The 19159-nt window shown below is 38.7% G+C and overlaps 1 protein-coding gene across 6 annotated transcripts in view; it reads right to left on the minus strand.

The window, feature by feature from the left end:
• Positions 1-306: 306 nt before the first annotated feature.
• The window catches only part of LOC134532473 (myotubularin-related protein 2), a 32159-nt gene continuing 13306 nt past the window's right edge, over positions 307-19159 (minus strand). For 4 of the 6 annotated variants that reach the window (XM_063368921.1, XM_063368903.1, XM_063368894.1 and 1 more), the window contains exons 3-13: positions 18661-18762; positions 17520-17726; positions 16689-16796; positions 16307-16459; positions 12159-12475; positions 9129-9259; positions 8824-8999; positions 6710-6817; positions 5803-5987; positions 4805-5009; positions 307-765 (exon numbers count right to left, since the gene is read on the minus strand). In XM_063368921.1, coding sequence (XP_063224991.1) covers positions 613-765; positions 4805-5009; positions 5803-5987; positions 6710-6817; positions 8824-8999; positions 9129-9259; positions 12159-12475; positions 16307-16459; positions 16689-16796; positions 17520-17726; positions 18661-18762 — 1845 coding nt within the window. In that variant the 3' untranslated portion in view covers positions 307-612. The remainder of the gene's footprint in view (positions 766-4804; positions 5010-5802; positions 5988-6709; positions 6818-8823; positions 9000-9128; positions 9260-12158; positions 12476-16306; positions 16460-16688; positions 16797-17519; positions 17727-18660; positions 18763-19159) is intronic. The other 2 variants (XM_063368940.1, XM_063368930.1) reach the window with 1 other exon arrangement.

Raw genomic sequence — 19159 nt, forward strand, 5'->3', positions numbered from 1 at the left:
ACTTTATTGGGTTTGCCATTATCGTGTCATAAAGAACTCAAACTTTGCGGATTATCCTATGAAGATTTAAGATAAGGTCTCTTCAATATATTATAGTGGTCTCCAAACTACTGAATTTTAAAAATGAATGAGTACTTATTTTATATAATGTGGAAGGTTGAAGGCTTAAAAATACAATAGCCAAGAAGAAAAGAAATATCTAGGTTATTAATCATCAGTTTTATAGACTTTACAAAAAAAAAGTAGCATCAAACTTACAAAGTACATAGCATCATCTAAATACGTATGTAAAAATAATTGAAAATATAGGTACATATGCATTTTTATCCATTGTTATGTTATCATTATTTTCAAAAACACACAAATTTTGTTGCTTGGTACATATTTACATTGTTTTACAGTTATTACAATATATACTCCGTCATTTGCGTAGAGCAAGACAGTGATTTATTTCCCAATCTTTCTAGTTCCTAGTTCAGAAAATGTCTCTGGAAGTTTACAATGAATTATTTTAAATTTGCAAGTTCAACCAACAGCTTCATCACAACAAACAAAATGAAACAATGCTTAACATAGTTACACGAACGCGGCACAGAGGTGCAGTGTCGCGAACTAGCTGTGGACGGGCGAGGCGAGGCGCGGGGGCGTGGCCATGTTGCGGGCGGCCGTGGCCCGGGCCAGCTGCTCCTTGCGACACTCCTCCACCTGCCTCTCCAGCTGCTCCTTCAGCACCAGCAGCTCCCGGGCCCGCTGGAACACCGGGTCCTGCGCAGCGCGCACCAGTCCGGTCACACCACGTCCAGTCCGGTCACGCCGACCACGTCAAGTCCGGTCACGTCAACCACGTCAATTCCAGTCACGCCGATCACGTCCAGTCACGTCGACCACATCCAGTCCAGTCACGCCAACCACGTCCAGTCACGCCGACCACGTCCAGTCTGGTAGCGTCGACCACTTCAAGTCCAGTCACACCGACCACGTCCAGTCCAGTCACGTCTACCACATCCAGTCACGTCTACCACGTCCAGTCATGTCAACCACATCCAGTCCAGTCACACCGACCACGTCCAGTCCAGTCACGTCTACCACATCCAGTCACGTCTACCACGTCCAGTCACGTCGACCACATCCAGTCCAGTCACGCCAACCACGTCCAGTCACGCCGACCACGTCCAGTCCAGTCACGTCGACCACGTCAAGTCGAGTCACACCGACCACGTCCAGTCCAGTCACGTCTACCACATCCAGTCACGTCTACCACGTCCAGTCCAGTCACGTCGACCACGTCAAGTCCAGTCACACCAACCACGTCCAGTCCAGTCACGTCTACCACATCCAGTCACGTCTACCACGTCCAGTCATGTCAATCACATCCAGTCCAGTCACACCGACCACGTCCAGTCCAGTCACGTCGACCACGTCAAGTCCAGTCACACCGACCACGTCCAGTACAGTCACGTCTACCACATCCAGTCACGTCTACCACGTCCAGTCATGTCAACCACATCCAGTCCAGTCACACCGACCACGTCCAGTCCAGTCAAGTCGACCACGTCCAGTCCGGTCACGTCGACCACGTCCAGTCCAGTCACGTCTACCCCGTCCAGTCACGTCAACCACATCCAGTCCAGTCACATCGACCACGTCCAGTCCAGTCACGTCGACCACGTCAATTCCAGTCACATGGACCACGTCCAGTCCAGTCACACCGACCACGTCCAGTCCAGCCACACCGACCATGGCATGCTCATTTACTAGGGCGTTCATACGAATCAGTAAAAAAAAAATCTCCTGACTTCTCTAGCCTATTTCTTTTTTAATAATTTTAATTTACCCATTTTGGAATTACCTGAAAGAAATAAAGAAAGTCCGGCCTCCACCACCCTCCAGAGTTGATCTAGTTCTCTTTTCCAGTTTATTTATTTCAAACAGAACTTTGCTTACATCATTTTTATATAAAAAGATTGCTTTCAATCTGGGTGATGACATTTTCCCCTTAAACTACTGTCACTGGGGAGTTTCCATTACTTTTCCAAAACTCTAAAGTAAATTCTCTTACTTCCCTGAATGTGTACACCCTGTAACAGCAAGTCGACTGACACTCGCTTTCTCAATTACAGTAAAGGCTCTTCCATCCAGCACGTTTAGGACCATGCCATACAGATAAGCGATTTTCTGAATTACGTACTTACCATTAATACAGTTTTAAAGGAATCCCAAGAAATATTAACACACTGCAATTATGTTTAAAACCAGTTGTAATAAAATTTCTCTATCATAAAGAATACACTGTTTGGAAAAGTTTCTTATACCATGTCAACAAACATCAAACCCACCTGAAAAAATCTGAATTTTAAGCAGTTCAATCAGTGTTGGACTAAGCCAAACCGAAGGATGTTAAGATTTAAAAGTTCCTACTGTAAAACTACAAAGATTTCTCATTAAGCTTTTTTTACTAGATGATACTGTATTCACTCAAATCTTTTGGTCTTCAGTTTATCACGAATAAAAAGTCGTAACGATCGTGCAGCTTAGAATATAGTAAACTTGGCAAATGGAGGATGTCATTGATAAGATGCAGTCCATTTTCAGAAAGCACAAAAGTCACAAAAAATACATATCTTAACACAGAGTAAAATCTGTATTTACAAAGCCTCTATCCTAGAACAATCCTGTAAAAAAACTGGAACTTCCGGCCACATCACAGTGTTTGCTCAAAAGTTAGAAAGTATTTTCTTTTGTGAACGACTGAAAGTGTAAAAAAGTGTTTTTGATCATTTGAAATAATACTAGGTGTCAGCGTGATCTCAATTCCAGCTTTACTTAGTTAATGAGCATGGACTATGTACCCAATATCTTGGTCCCTACTATAATCATGGAGGTTCTATTATATTGAGGATCAGTGCATAACCAAGCAATTTAAAATATAATCTGAACCATCACTTTCATTTTTAGTACATTCTACTTCTTCAGATTCTTGTCTTGGTTCCAATTTTAAAAGATAAAAGTTACTACTCAATAAACATCGATTTAAAAACACACTTCTTCATAATAACATTAAAAAAAAAACCTTTTTGCTTATTTAAATTACTCAGGACATTTTATAAAAAAGTTACATAGTTTCAATTATTTAACTGGTACATTAATTTTCTAGCTGCCCATAAAAAGAAATTAGCTTAAAATATTAAAGCTCTGATTTTACATTTGCAAGGTTGCTTCAAAAGTTTTAAAATAACTTTGACTTTTTCGAGATTAAAACTAAAAGAGATAACTTTTCTCGGATGTTTCACAGTAAGTAATCACTCACTGCATAAGTGTAAGGTAGTTCTTCATATTTATAATTTTTACAGGTTGCTCCCCCCCCCCCCCCCCCCCCCCAAAAAAAAAATCTGGCTCTGGGATTTAGATTATTTTATCCGGTTTTATAATTGTCTGTGAAATCAACAAGAGATTTTTTTTAATACCCCAAGTCTGTGTTTTGAGTTATCCTCTCTAATGGTCTTGCTTCCAAAGAGATGTAAAATCCTAAATTTATAACAACCTCAATGCTGATGATACTGATATGCTATTTCATTCATTTGCATGTTTAAAAATTACAACAAAAAACATGTGTATTGTACTGCCATTTGTAAAAAAACAAGTCATTGTTTACATCTGCTGAATTTTCGACAGAGTTATTTGCATCAGCAGAGGCAAACCCAAATTTCCTAAGGGTACTTCCAATTCTTCCGCTTTGTGCCTAAAATTATCTGCTGAGCCATTTTGAGGACTCATTAAGGATATTTAATGCAATTTCGTACAACTTTTTTTATATCACATTTATGAAATAAACTTACTATTTCCTGGGGCATCTGATTTTAATGTTAGAAAGTTAAAAACCTTTTCAAAGTATTTTTTGGTTGATTCAAAGCGGACAGTCTCGAACTAATTATATTTAATGTGCGACGATGAACTAAAGTGATGCACCTACAAACCAAATGCCAAGTTAGCAAAACTGTATTGTATCAAGTGATTTTGTTTGTTGTATTAGGTTTCAGATTCATTTTGGTACATGTGGATGTATTTCATTTCCATTTAAATTGTTTCAGATTATTTCGGTTATTTCACATTAATATGTACGGTTAGGTAAAAATTTCCACACATTTCAGTTCTTTCCTTTGATTTATTTCGTTACAATTCAAGCATTTAATCACTGAAATTCGATTCAAACAAAATACTCTTTATTTCATTACAAATGGGTTCTTTTGATGCTTTTTCATGAACTTGCTCCCAGAGCATGCAGAACAACAAATTTTTTTTTGCATGACCGATTTACCAAACAGGCCTTAAGTGTTTGCGTCTTTGTAGCCATGTAAACCAAAATATAAGAACAACGATAGACCGTACAATTTAATAAATATGTCTAGGCCTATCTATTTAGTAGGCTAAAAATGAAAATGGTTTCTTTTTTTTCATTTCCATATTTTTCTCGAAAGTTCTCACATTTTATTACTCCATCACAGCCAGTGGCGTAGCCAGGATTTGTGTATGGGGGGTGTTAAGAAGCATGGAACCCCCCCCCCCCCCCCCCCCCCCCCCCCACCATATTAAAGCGGGGGTCCGGGAAAATTTGGATTTTAAGGTGTAAAATAGATATATTTTAGCAGTTTTCGGTACTTAAAATTAAATATTGTAATGGAAATTAATTAAAGATTTGGTACTAAGGGGGAAGGGGGGGTGTCGAACCCCTAAACCCCCCCCCCGGCTAAGCCCCTGATCGCAGTAAAAACTGAGGTTCCGCGACCCCGCAGACCAGTCCTCCCACCTGCAGGCGCATGGCAGGGTTCCAGCGGCAGTAGTGGCCCTTCCACAGCCTGATGTGGCGCAGGCTGGCGACCGGCACCAGCACCAGCTGCTGGGAGCTGGACGCCCAGTACAGCGGGTTGCGGTACTCCTCCACGCTGGAGTTCACGTACGACCACAGCGACACCGTCTTCTGCTTCACCCCCTCCAGCGCCCGCTCGCGATCGCTGCAAGCAAGCACTCCCCCGAGTTGCATCGCAGCAGGCGCTATCACAGAGAAGTCTTTCTTGCAATGCCGAACATCCAATGACTCCATGGCTACCAGATGGTGATTTTCATCCTAGGAATTCCCTACTATGATTTGTTTGGTAAAACAAATAATGAAAGATAAAACTAAGCGGACTGCTTCAATATTAGATACTAGCTAACGTCTGGCATGCTTCTTCCAATTTTTTTTTTTTGTAATTTGTTTGAAGTAGGTACACTTATACAAAGCATCTCTCTCTATCTCTCTATAAATTTCGCTATACGTATTTCTACATCTATGTATGCGCATGTGTATATCCATATATCTCTATGTATCTATTTCTATCTATATGCTATATCTCAATCTATCTCCCTATCTATATATCTCAAATCTGTCTATGTTTCTCTATATATCTCCCTCTCTCTATACCTCTATCTTCATATCTTTTATCTTTACAAAACAGAAGACTAACACACAAACATTTTTTTATATATTTCTATCTATCTTTTTACCTGTAACAGGTGTGACATAGGTATATAAAAACACGTGCATAATCGAATACAATGTTGTGTCAAAATTTCATGGGAATCACTTAAAATTTTTTAAAGATTTAAAATTTTGATTTACATTTTTATTCATATATATATTTTAAGCTACTCACATTTATATTGCATACATTAGCTAAGCATAAGGGATATTTATTTCTATGAAAAGCTACGCCTTCCTGATGCCACAAAATAAACACAAACAGGATAATAACACGTAGCTCGTACCTGTTGAAAAGAAACGTTCCGAAACGACACGAGTACAAATGATCCAGGATTGTGATCAAGAAGTAGTCGTTGAACTCAAACGCGTTGGGGAACTGAGTCGTGATCTGCCAGACACAGTCGATGAACTGCAGGAAGACGGGCGATCTGTCAGCGTCCGAGTGGTGGTCGTCACCGTGGCCAATACGCTGCAAGCAAACGCACGAAAACGAGATTTAATGGTGGAAAAGCTACAAAACTATGGCAATATTCATTACTAAGGACAAGATTTTATGGTTTTATTTTTAGGCTAATTTTGTCTTTAATACAAGAGATTTTGGTGTTATTGTTTTAAATTTTTTATGAACTGTTTATTCATAAATATAGCACATTATTAATTAAATATGATATTTAAATGTTTCACAATACTTAATTCACCAAAACAAATTTATTGAGACTGACATACAATGATCTTTTACGACATAATAAATTGTAATAAGTGTTTCTAACTACTCAGAACAATAAAAATAAATCTGTAAGTAATTGTGCGGTGGGAAAATGTACCAATGCCTTACTGTAAAAATTAGATAATAATAACAGTTAAAATATATATTTTTTTAAAAAAATTCAATCTATTTAATGCATCAATTAGGTACAACCTTTGTGCAAAATATGTTACATTCCTTAAGTTTAATATATTAATATTTTGTGATTTAAGTTAAATTTTTGATTACAATTACTGATTATTATTTAGTGATTTCAGTTACATTTCTGTGCTTTATGGTGTAGTAACTTGCATGTCGTGTTATATGGTTTACTGACATGTATTTCGGCGTTGTTTCAGTTTTACCGCAATTCACCACATAATCTTGTCCTTACTCATTACTTTGACACTGCACGTTGGTCAATGACGACGACAAGGAGTACTCACATGTTGGAATTTATGGCCAAAGCTCAGCCATTCCTTCTCAATAAGAACTTCAAATCCTTTGATCGTACGATAGTACGGATCCAACATTAGCATAGCCAACGCTGTCAGCTGAAATACACAAAATAACACAACTTTCACACTCGTCATCAAGAATAGAAAATTATTAAGTTGCAGTAACAAAAATATTCCCTATGTTTATATTTTATTGCAGCGCGATTTTACATAGAAACTTACAGAAGATTAAAACAACCACGGCAACTTGAAATGCGAGTTGCTCCTGATCTTCAGTTCAATCATTAAGAAACTGTTAGTCATTTTTAACGTTTAAATTTCAAGGTAATTTCTTGCACAATTGCTTCTTAAAAAGACCAATGGGAAAGTGAGAAACAAGGTATATAAACATATAAAGTATTGCTGAAGTTTCTTATAGTGTTTCCATGTAACACCAATAACTTAAATTAATAAATGAGACTTTTGAATTAAATTCCAGAAATGCAACTGCAGATAATGAGATATTTGGTGTCCGAATAAGATAAAACATATTACAACTTGGCACAGCATTTCATGTTTTTTATGAGAAAATGTACTATCTATAACAAGACATCATTTGGTAACAAAGCAATGTTTTACCAGGCGGGCTTGTGTCAATTAGAACTATATCCAAGGCATGAACTAATAATAATAATAATAATAATAATAATAATAATAATAATAATAAATAGTAGCATTAACATAAAAAATTCTGGCCACAGTACAATTCAGTGGCCAATTGGAGAAATAAGAATTTTTACACTAACTAAATTGCATAATTTTAGCAGTTGTAAATCGTCATTTTGAAATCATACCGCATCAATGTGGAAATGTTCACGATATAGCGAAAAACAATCAAAAAACCTGACTTTTGTTATGCCTGTAAATAAACAGTGACTGAAGGCTGCACAGGACATCATCACGATACCAGTGACTCCCACCACTGGGGCACCAACCAGGCGCTCGTGAACTGGGTCACAAGCCAGTGAGCCTCGCCACGAGTGTGATGACTCACCGATCACGGCTCTGAGCTCCCTCCCCACGGATACAACTAGAGCTGGATACAGCTGGAGCGTATGCAGGATTCCATTACAAGGGGAGGGGACCACTTTTCCTGCTGTTTGCTTTCACATTCTTTCTATTTGTTGGTGGGAATTATAGATTTTTTATGATTTGATGGAGGGGGGGAGGCACACACACACACACACACATATATATATATATATATATATATATATATATGTATATATATATCCATCCCCCAAATATCTCCCCTCTGTTTACACATCTGGGAACAAACACAATTTTAAAATATTTGTCTAAGGTAAAATTATTAATGTGCTAAGCTCATTAATTACAATTGGCAAAGAATACCAATGTGAACAAAGCAGGTCAGATAATATCTTAGGTTTTCTCCTGTCCTCATAACCAAGTGTAAATAAAGATCTGTGAATAAAAATCAGTATTACTGCTAAAGAAAAAAAGTGTGGCAATGCAGTATTTTAAACTACATTTACATTATAAATACTAACTACGATAGTTAACTGCGCAAGAAAAGACACAAAAATGGACAGCCGTGTGCAGAAGTAACAAACAAAAAGTCAGGCCAGGTGTTAACGTGCAAGTGCATAATGTATGCACAGATAGTTTTACCTTGCCGCATGTTACATAACACTGTGACCTACTCTACATGTGTAATTTTATTAGTGAAATAACAGACAATAGAATGTATTATAGTAATAAACATATTTAAATAGCAGACACATTGACACCATTTCATGAGCAGAGCGTGTTTTGAAATGTGATAATTTCTGTGTCATATCACAGAGTAAATCACCTCAATTATTAGGAAAACTTTGCCCTGGGGAAAAAAAAAAAAAAAAGAGATGCATAGCTTTGTGATAAAATTGAACTGTAGAGCACTTCACAAACGCTACTCAAAGGTCAGTGCAACAGATTCCTTGGATCCATGATTATGCACAACGAACAATTACCAATCACTTCAAACAGCTGGTTTGTCGACAACTACAGTTGGCAAGGGAAGGGGAGAGGAGGAGTGGGGGTTGGGGGTACTCCCTCCATACTTGAGCTGTCCTGTCCCAGCCATCGGAGCAGTGGACCAAAACCGAAGTCTTGTGGTTTTCCACTTTATCGACGATTCTCACGGCTCCTGCCAGAATACACTTTATGTGCTTCAGCCACAGGGTGGACTCAATCCCAGACAGCCAGCGAGATTCTTCAATGTTCGGGAAACACAGTTCTGTGACAAAAATTTGGAAGTGAGTAGAAGAACTAGCAATAACACTAAACACCCACAGTCTAGTCATTGTAATCTTTTTTTTTAGATAAGAAAGGTTCTTTAAATTAGAGTGATGGATCTTTAAATTACCTTTCAGCTTTCTAAGTGACTCTCTCATCACATGGATATTGTGTATGTCGAGAAACACCAATTCAGCATTCTGATAGGCGTCCTCAGACTCATAACCTCCACCTTTGGCTTTATTTGCTATAGCATTTGCACTGAAAACAAAAATGTCAGTTTTTTTTTTACAAAAAAATAAAAGGGACAAAGAACAAAGCTTTCCAAAAAATTAACACACAAACATGATTTTTTTTTGTGTGATTAAGAATAAAGTACACCAGTCACAGAAGAAACAAACACTAACCAATTAAAGAATACACAATTTAATAACATATAAAATTACCACTAAATAGGTAATCCAGGGAAGTGAGGTCATCTCAACCCAAAAGGACTAAAAAAAAATAAAATTCTAAACAATAAATTTAAAAAAAAGTATCCTAAATGTTGTGTACTTACGTTTGATTTACTAAATTTCATATCTAACAGTACCACATTAACCTGCAGAAGGGTAACCCACTTAATTTAAAAATCGAACATTTTCATGGTAGGGGTTGACCCTGTGTATGGGTCGCAGCTCCCATCTGTCTTCACTAGAGTTCCATGGACACCAGTGAAGTGTTCCTTTGCTTATGGGCGCGGGGTGGCTCTCAGCTCTTCTTTGTTTACTATGGGAGGGTGTGAGGTCGCCCACTCTCCCCCCCCCCCCCCATATTTACGACCCATACAATTCATGCATTTCCCAAACAAGACAGGACCCTTGCTGTCCTTTCCTCCATTGAATTTTATTTTTTTTAATCCATCCCTTTGCCACCGAGAGCAAGGCAAGCTACTCTTTGTCTGTTCCACCTATAAAAACTAGTGCGAGGCTGGAGGATTATAAAAGGTGCTCTTATAAACACCAGGGATGGCTGCAGTTTTGCCACAGTATGTTCAGTTGAAAATGCGCGAAATCTCATTCAAAGACAATAATGATTGGGCACAGTTGCATCAGGAACACCTCTCAAGATACGACACGTTAGTTGTGTGGGTGCCTGTTCACGGGACACTTACAAAGAATACGGGGAGAACCATCAACACTGCCGCATGGCATAACATACACATACTCTTGTGCTCTCTCTATCTCTCTGGCTGGTTTATTTTTTAGATATTCCCCTTATCTCCTTGTCTTAGCAGCGTGCAGCAGACCGGGCGGGCGGCAGACACGGCACTTGTACAATAACTGTGCTGTTCACGGAACTTCACGAGACTAAGATATTTTGATTAAACAATTTACACTTACTCGTGGCAGTATATTAAAAACCAACCAATTCAACCACACAGTACAACCAACCTATTCAACCACACAATACAATGTGATTATTTTTTGACCCAAAATTTGCTTATGGGCCACAGTACAATTTTTTTAAAATGTGACCCATACACGGCTAAATACGTACCTCAGGAGGAAGCCAAATAGTCATATAAAGGCAGGGTAATCAAGTGAGAGATAAAGGAAAGAAAGAAATGGTGAACGACTGCAGAGCGAGAGAATGACAATCTAAAATCGCTTCCCACATTAACCAAAGCTACCTAAATCATAATGCATGCAATGCACTTTATGAGACCTGCTAGTCAACTGATTATAGAGTTACGTAATACATATTGTGAAACCTGTCTTAACATCACTTGAGGGACCAGCAAAAATACATCCAAATGCTAAAGAGGCAAAAAAAGAAAAAAAAAATTGCTTTATGTCCACCACGGGCATTAGAAGTGAAATCTCACACTTTAAAAATTCATTTGAATAATAAAAAAATAGGTGGAAAATTACTTTAACGATAAAACAAAATAATAAAGTGCACAATGGAAGTTCACAATTGTAAAAAAGAAGACGGCAAAAACCTTAAACTTGTCTAACTCTACTTTACTCATTATTACTTTTCCTCCCCCTCTCCAACATCTAGTGCCCCAATTCTGAGTGCTGCACGTTTTTTTTTTTTTTTTTTATGCTCGTATGGATCACCGCACTGATATACCCTTACAGCTGGAAATTTATACCACACAGACCAAACAAAAGTTTTATGAAACAGACTGTAGATTTAAGAATGTAAAACAGGGTTCTGTGTACTGTTTATACAAGTAAAACTAGCAATGCATTCTATAAAATTATTCTACAGTAAATAGTTGATCTCAAATCCAAATGTAATCAAAATTATGAACATTACTCTGAAATATGCATTTACTAGTAGTTAGCGAGTTAGTAGTCAAAACCAGCTTCAAAGGGTAGCGTTAAGAACTGAAAGCTGATTTCAGGCAAATCAATTTTCTACCATTTATTTAAAAATTTGGCTTTGTTAAAAAAAGGGAAAAAAAGAGTATCATTTAATTGGCATCCCTGAAGTAAATATCGGCTGCTACAAATATGTAGTTTCCCCTTGAGAAATCATTAGAATTTAATATAGAATTCATTTTTTGGGAAAGAATACACTGTAAAACTGTCAATAGACACTATGCTTTAGTTTGAACACAATTTTATGTGTGAGTTCTGTCTTAAAAAAATTAAATTTTTAATTATAAACCATACAAAAATTCTTATGGCATTAAGAATGTTGAAACCAAAATGAGGTACAGTAGAGTCCCGCTAATCCGAACTAATTGGGACCGAACCCTGTTCGGATTAGCAAAAATTCGGATTAGGCGGAATTTTCTTATATAATGCCATTTATGGTCTTCATGAGGCGTGGGCTATTTAACATCTGACGCGTCAAATATTAAAGATCAGACACAAAAAAACACCTTTATCATTTAGCGTATTTAGCATAGTATAAATACGTAAATATTTAAGTACTGTGTACGTAATCATATCTTTTTTCCTTTTTAGTTGAAGGAGAAAAAGATAAATCATAATTTTTCTTACGTACATATTAATAAACTTAAGACATTACTTGAAAAAGAACTTGTGTTTCTTTGATTTTCAAGGTTCATAATTGTTATAAAAATATTTATTTTTTTCGTCCCAGCCCTGTGCCGGTTGAGGGGTGCTCTACTGTAGCGTGAAATGAGGCAGGCGGGCCGCACCTGGGCCGGGCGTCCATGATGAACAGCTTGTGGGACTGGGCGTTGGCGTCCATGACCAGCTGCAGGTAGCGCTCGTCCTCGCGGCAGCGCTTGCCGCCCACGCCCACCAGCGGCTGGGAGCAGCGCGTCACCGTCGCCTGGCTCTCCGGGTGGATCCACGACAGCACGGGCGCGCGCCCCCGGCTCCTGAAGCCGGCCACCGCGCGCAGGTCGTCGTCCGACGCCTGGGCCGGCACCGCCCACACCCCGGGGTAGCTGTCGCACACCTCGTAGCCCTCGTTCAGCTTCGAGATCTTCCACATGTCGTTCGGGACACCCTGCAAGTCATTTCATTTCATTTATCCACCGGCTGCAGCACCCGGCGTTGCTTTACTGTCTGCGAGTTAAAGCAAACTGGATAGCGCTGTACGACAGCGCGTTGGACATGGAGAAATGTCACACAATTATAAATTATTAAGACCATTAATCAAAATAGAAACTATCCTATCTCTCAAGTTGGAAAAAAATTACACATAAATGCAGATTTTCATCGAAATCGGTTGACTTGGTGAAGAGTTCACTGGAAACAAACATCAGGACACTGGATTTATATATATATTAAGATTTAGAATTGTAACATGCCCACAGACAGTCGTTAGGACTTGGGCGGTGGGCACGGTAATCATGCACGGACAAACATGTCCCTCCCCGGCGGTACCGTAGCAGGTGAGAACAACACATGGCCAACACACGAAAGAAGAGTACCACATATTGGCGGTGATAACAAATACACAAACACAACAACAGACACGAAAAATACAACAGTACAATAAACACCAATAACTACAGACAACACAAAAATTATACAAAAAAAAAGTTCACTTTTGGATCATCTTACATCATTCTATGGTTCAGCATATTCTGTAATCCATGGGGCAAGATTACATTATGAATTGCAATAAAACCAGAATAACACCAAAAATTGTATCAATACACCATAAAACACCGAACTACAAATAAAATCATTACATTAATCCACATTTATAACCCAAAATCAACTCAAAATCACAAAAATCTAATATATCAATATAGTAAATTCGATAGCGATGCGCAACACTTTCAAACACTCCCCAAGTTTACCAACTTCAAGTTAAATGAACTGTTTCTAATGTAAAAATATGACTGCAACAATAATTTTGAAGTAATTTATAACAGGAGTTATTTTAGGGAAGCCTTTCTTGCAATACTACAAAGATTGGAAAAAAATGTTACTTTGTTTTTATCTTGTAACTGTTATTACTACTCCTCTGGTGGCCATTGTTCTAAACAGCAATCTTCTCCTCAACACAGCTTTCTTCTGCGTCTTCACAGCCAGGGATTTTCTTGACTAGTGGCAGAAGGTCAAAGTCTTTTACTGGTGTAAAAATTGTTTCAACAAATTCCAATGTAGGACAGAGATTTTTCCATGATTTTTGTAATGCACCTTTAATAGTGTTATCCCATGCTCCAGCCACCCAGTAAATCACATCTTTTATTGTAATTTTCTTAAGTTTTTGCAGGATTGTGAGTTCATTTTCATCCTCTTCAAGTAAGGTGCGAAGCAGCATTTTACTGTATTTTTGTTTAATGGTCTGTAACACACCCTGGTCCATAGGCTGAAGAATTGAAGTTACATTGGGTGGCAGAAAAACTGCATTGATGTCTCCACAAACAAGTTTCATTTCTTCTGGGTGGGATTGAATATTGTCTATAAAAAACCGAGCACGATTAGGCAATCCATTTTCTCTATTGAATGCAGTCACTTTAGGGACAAATTGGTGATCGAACCATTCATTGAACAAGTCGTGTTCCATCCAAGCTTTTTTTTTATTCTTATAATACACAGGAAGTGAGTTGATTGTAATGTTTGTGAACGCTGGTGGTTTCGCCAATTTGCCTATTCCCAGACAGTTAAACGTTGGTTGTCCATTTTAAACCCTGAGGCAGATTTCTCTTCTTGTGAAGCAAGACTTTTGGTAGGGAAAGTCTTAAAATTCAGTCTGGTTACATCCACATTGTAAAATTGCTGCGGTGAGCGGTTTTGGTCAAGGTCTTTAAATTCTTTTAGGTAATTGGCAGCTGCTTCATTGTCAGCTGACAGCTTCTCTCCAGCAATCATGAGCTATATAATTCCGTGTCTTTTCTTCCAATGACCCAAAAAACCACAGCTAGCTGAAAATGATGGGTCACCATCAATAAGTTTGTTTAGATGAAGCGCCTTTTCTTTTACCAACGGGACAGAAATGGGGATTCCTTTCTGTCTTTCTTGAGTGAACCACAAGAATACGGCCTCATAAAGTTTTCCATATGAAGACACAGTCAGTTTTAGCAGTTTTTCAAGAGTTTTTTGCACTTGAAGCAGAAAACAACTGCTTAATTTTAACGCAATTTTTTTCCAGTCACTAATCGTTACTTTTCTGACACCATATTTGAGTGATAATTTAGTAGCAGTCTTTTTAACACTTCAAGTTTTTCTTTTAAAGTACATGAAGAACGACTTCGTTTACTTGCCATGTTCAACAGCTGACGTCAAGGACTACGAACATAAATAAAAAAAGGCACATTGACTTGGTAAAGTAACTCCACACTCAAGAAACAAAGTTTTACAATAAATTTGCAATAAGCACGCACAGTTCATCAAACTCCGCTAGAGTAAACACTGAGCTAGATACGACTAGACAGTGCTCAGTGCAGTGAGTCATGTGTTTGGAACGCGGGAGGGAAAGGGATAGGTAGGGCGTTTGCGCTATGAGTCGTCGAAAGTCACTGCCCTTCCCTTCCGACTTTCACTGAACCTGTTCACAAGCCAATCAACGCTGTACACAGCTGACACTAGCAGATGTCTTCGCACTTAATTTATGCCTTAACAAGTCAATATGTTGATATAATTCATCTATCTGCCTATTCCGAATGCCCGCTAAACTGACCGGTGTTCGGTTCCAATTAGTTCGGAAACAGCAGGACTCTACTGTAGTTATGAATAAACAGAATTCATAAAAAATAAAAACTATAACCCCGAAATCTCCTATTTTTAGAAACAAAATTAGCCTAAATATAAAATTATATAATCTTGTCCCTAGTAATCCAGCATTTAAATAATTTTGGGAGGATTCCAGCTGTTAAGCTTGGCCGCAAGGTCGCATTACTGTGCTACCTGCATTTTTTTTTTCACCAGAGTTTAAAGTTCTTGTAGGTTTCATTTATGTAGTATTACATTTTATATTTGGTATTCCCATGGAAAACTATACTGACGTTCTATAATCCGGCCAAATCTTTAATCTGGCATGACTGTGAGCTCAAACGTCACAGATTGTGGATCTTTCACTGTAGTTGGTTAGTTGTAGACTTACATATAGTATCTATATACCTGCTAGAAGATGCTTGTTCCCAAATATAGAGTAATGAAAACATACCAGAGTTTCTAGCACATAAGAGGGCGGGTAAAACAAAAATGGGTTCAGCTTTTCTGCGATGAACTAGAAAAGAAATTTGCACTCTTACATGAGACTAAGTTACTTTGTCTCAGGCAACAACGTAGTACGATTTTTCTTATCCTCGTGCTATCTTAAAATTTTTGGAAGGCATTTCAAAAAAAAAAATCAGTGAAAAAATTGCCATTTTGCGTATACTGCCAAATGTGCTGACTTCACGCAAGGCTGATATAAGTTAAGTACCGTTAAATAAAAGACATGACATACAAGAAAAGTAGTAGCTTGAAGCTTTTAAAGTGCTCATAAAATTTCCTTTTTGTATATCAGAAAATACGGTATGGTTACATGATCAGACCAAATATTTGTTCCTATCTGATATGAAACCATCAATTAAGTCAACATTATCATTGTCACATGCATAATTAATGTCTTATTCCAAGTGTCAATCATGACAAATTGTGACACTGTAAGAAACAAACATCAACTCAACAAACACGCTTAATTAAAAATAACTAACAAGTATGGAAACCAATTTCAAAGGCAAATTATTATAAAATTACAAACGAAACAACATTTTAAAATATGAAAATACTGTGATTGATCTGTACACTAAACAATGCACACCTACAGTGGCAATTTTTACTAAAATGTGCTTTATAAAGTGTTAAGATTGGCCTTATTAACTACGCTGATAATTACCATTCTCTTAAGCTCTGCTATTGGCTCGTGGACTGTCCAGCCATTTTCCGGGAATGTCTCGGTATACTCAAACGCAAACAGTGGGAGTTTGTGAGATAGTGGAAATGCATACTGCTGCAATTTTTCAAACACATTTCGTCTTGAGTGATTTTCCTGAAACAAAAACCAGAATAGTAGTAATGAGCTAAATAAAAGAAAAGAATTTCTACAAATAAGAATTTTAAAAAAACTTGTCTGAAAACAATAATAATATACTTACACATGCAGAATTTTATTTGAACATATGCTAACATTCTTAAAATGATTTAGTGTATTTCTTGGTTTTATGATAGAATTCACTCTGTCTTTTTATTATGATCCGTAACTTACTACTAAGACGTACCTGCTTATGGGCGAACCTGAGATTTCTCATATCCTTGCAAAATACTTCTATCCCATAGGAATTCTCGCCTCTGCTCGAAGCACCACCAACTTTTTCAATGCGGCTCACCTACCAACACATGAACTAACATCATCTAATGGCTCTAATTATTACAATCCATGGTCAAAGCAACATAATTAGAGAACCCAGAACCACCGCAGTTGCTAAGTGGCCAGAAAACTCGCCTCCCACCACGGCGATTCACAACTGAATCTTGGCTGGGTCAAACACACGTGAAGTCACCAGTTGGTGGGTTTTCCAAAGGTACTCCTGTTTTTTCCACCAAATGCAATTCATTCTTGGATCCTACAGGCTGGCCAGAACGACAGGGTCATACCTCGGTCAGGAATTGCTGGCCGGTCATGCAGTTGAGAGCGACCAGTGATGTTGGGAAAGCAGAGTTGCCACTATTTGAAAATTTTGGAATTTACAGACAATTTCCAGTTTTCCCTGACAATTTTTAGGTTACACTGTACGATAACATATCAGTTTCAGGTTGACAGCCCCCCTCGAAAATGCCGAGAGAGCTCTAGACAAAAACAAACTGCAATGTTTGAGGGCAGTAAAACGTAAACTAGAATTTGAAAAAAAAAAAAAGGTACAGAGTATGCTTGTGTTAATATGCATACCTAGCACAATAAGAAAAAGTCAGCTTCAGACTGACCACGCTACAGAACGCTGGTCTGCGATAGTGATGTTTGCGAAACTCATATTCAAAAATCCCTGACCCAAAATGGAAATTCTCGGAAAGTGGCCACCCCGGGAAAGGGATCGGCCTGCGGGGGCACTGACCACTCCAAGAGGCACGGCCACTACGTAGGGCGTGTCCCGGTCCGTGCTGCGGAAGTGCAGCTTGTAGTTGGTGACGGAGAGGACGCCGCGCGACGGCCCGCTGTAGGGGCACAGGTAGGTCACCTCCCGGGCCACCCCGTGGACCTTCTCCCCGGGCAGGAGCGGGGGGTCGTCGGGCCGGCCCGCGGGGAGCTCCGCCGCGCTCGTCTGCAACGCACGCCACACGCGCCTGTAGCTCACGGACACACACTGCTGACGCTCCCCTCGTCGCGAGGACTCCACCACCGCAAGTCTGCAAGGAATACACGTTCACGACACATGAACAGTCTGCAGTTCAGAAAATAACACAACTCAGCTTTCTCAAACATAGTGTTAGAGATGAACGCTGGATCTCCGACAGGCGTGTACAATAGAACTTTAACGTGTACGGGAGCAGAATTCGTGGTGATTTTAACAAACTTCTGCCCATATCGTATGTACTGCATCCAGGGTACGCTAGCTTAGTAACATGAGACACGAGGAAGGAAAAAAACAAAACAAACAGCATGTGAAAATAGTACGTACTAGTTACAAAGAAAAACATTAGCATGAAGAAAGAGTTTCACTCTGCAAGGTCATGCAGAGGTTTAATGTTATCAGACCTCCCATCGCTAACACAGTGTGATCGTGTGGCGAGGATGTGGGTTCACTCCCGATACCCCCAGCGTGACTCAAATTCATAAGCAATGACTTGGTCCCCAAGTGGCTCGGAGAATGTAGTTTTTGAGGTTCCATAGCTTTAAGCCCTTGTGCATAACCGTGCACCTGAGGTTAAGCAATTCCTAAGCATGTACATAAGTACATTACAACATAAATCTGTGGACAGTAGATAAAATTAATAAACATGAAATATTAAACATTATTATAATAAATAATGTAGAGATTTAAAACATAAATCACATGCACCTTATTCTTAATCTTTAACTATGTACATATATGAAAAGGGTTGTACAAATTAAACTAGAATAAAGCATAAAAAAGGTATTTTATTTTGGAAGATTTATGGATGTATAAACATATATTACTCTGGTACAAATAGATTTAAAATCATTTATCAACAGAGGCCTAGTGAAATGTTACAGCTACGCCAACTGATACTTACTTTGTTCTTAACTTTGCTTTCAAGAGCGGAAACTACATTTTCAGTGGACGCTGAGCTGGAAGAGCTGTAGCTCTTTGAAGGAGAGCCTTTGCTTGAACTTACCTGCAGACAAGAAGACATGCATTTCAGTTAGCCTCCGGCCCTGTCCTCATCCAACGACTGACGTCTGGCAAACAGGCCGGGCAGTTAGACGTCAAACTACGAGAATGGTTGCACGAAGCAACAAAGGATTCAGTTTGTTAGGTGATCCCTGTGCAGTTCCAATGCAAGCATGCTTTCCCCCGTTAGCTATTATATTAGCTGTTAGATACCCAGGACCCAGTATGTACATTGTACATTCGTGCTCCCTATTCCATCTTAAAATATAACACTTGTTAGAATAATAAACTTGTTGGTTAAGCAAAGTTTAAATAATAAGGCATTGGTCAGTAAGTACTGGGTACATTTCACTACGCATGGTAACAAGTTAGAAACACGGCAATTGCAGCGACATACAGAC

Source organism: Bacillus rossius, chromosome 1 (assembly GCF_032445375.1).
Source record: "Bacillus rossius redtenbacheri isolate Brsri chromosome 1, Brsri_v3, whole genome shotgun sequence".
NCBI lineage: Eukaryota > Metazoa > Arthropoda > Insecta > Phasmatodea > Bacillidae > Bacillus > Bacillus rossius.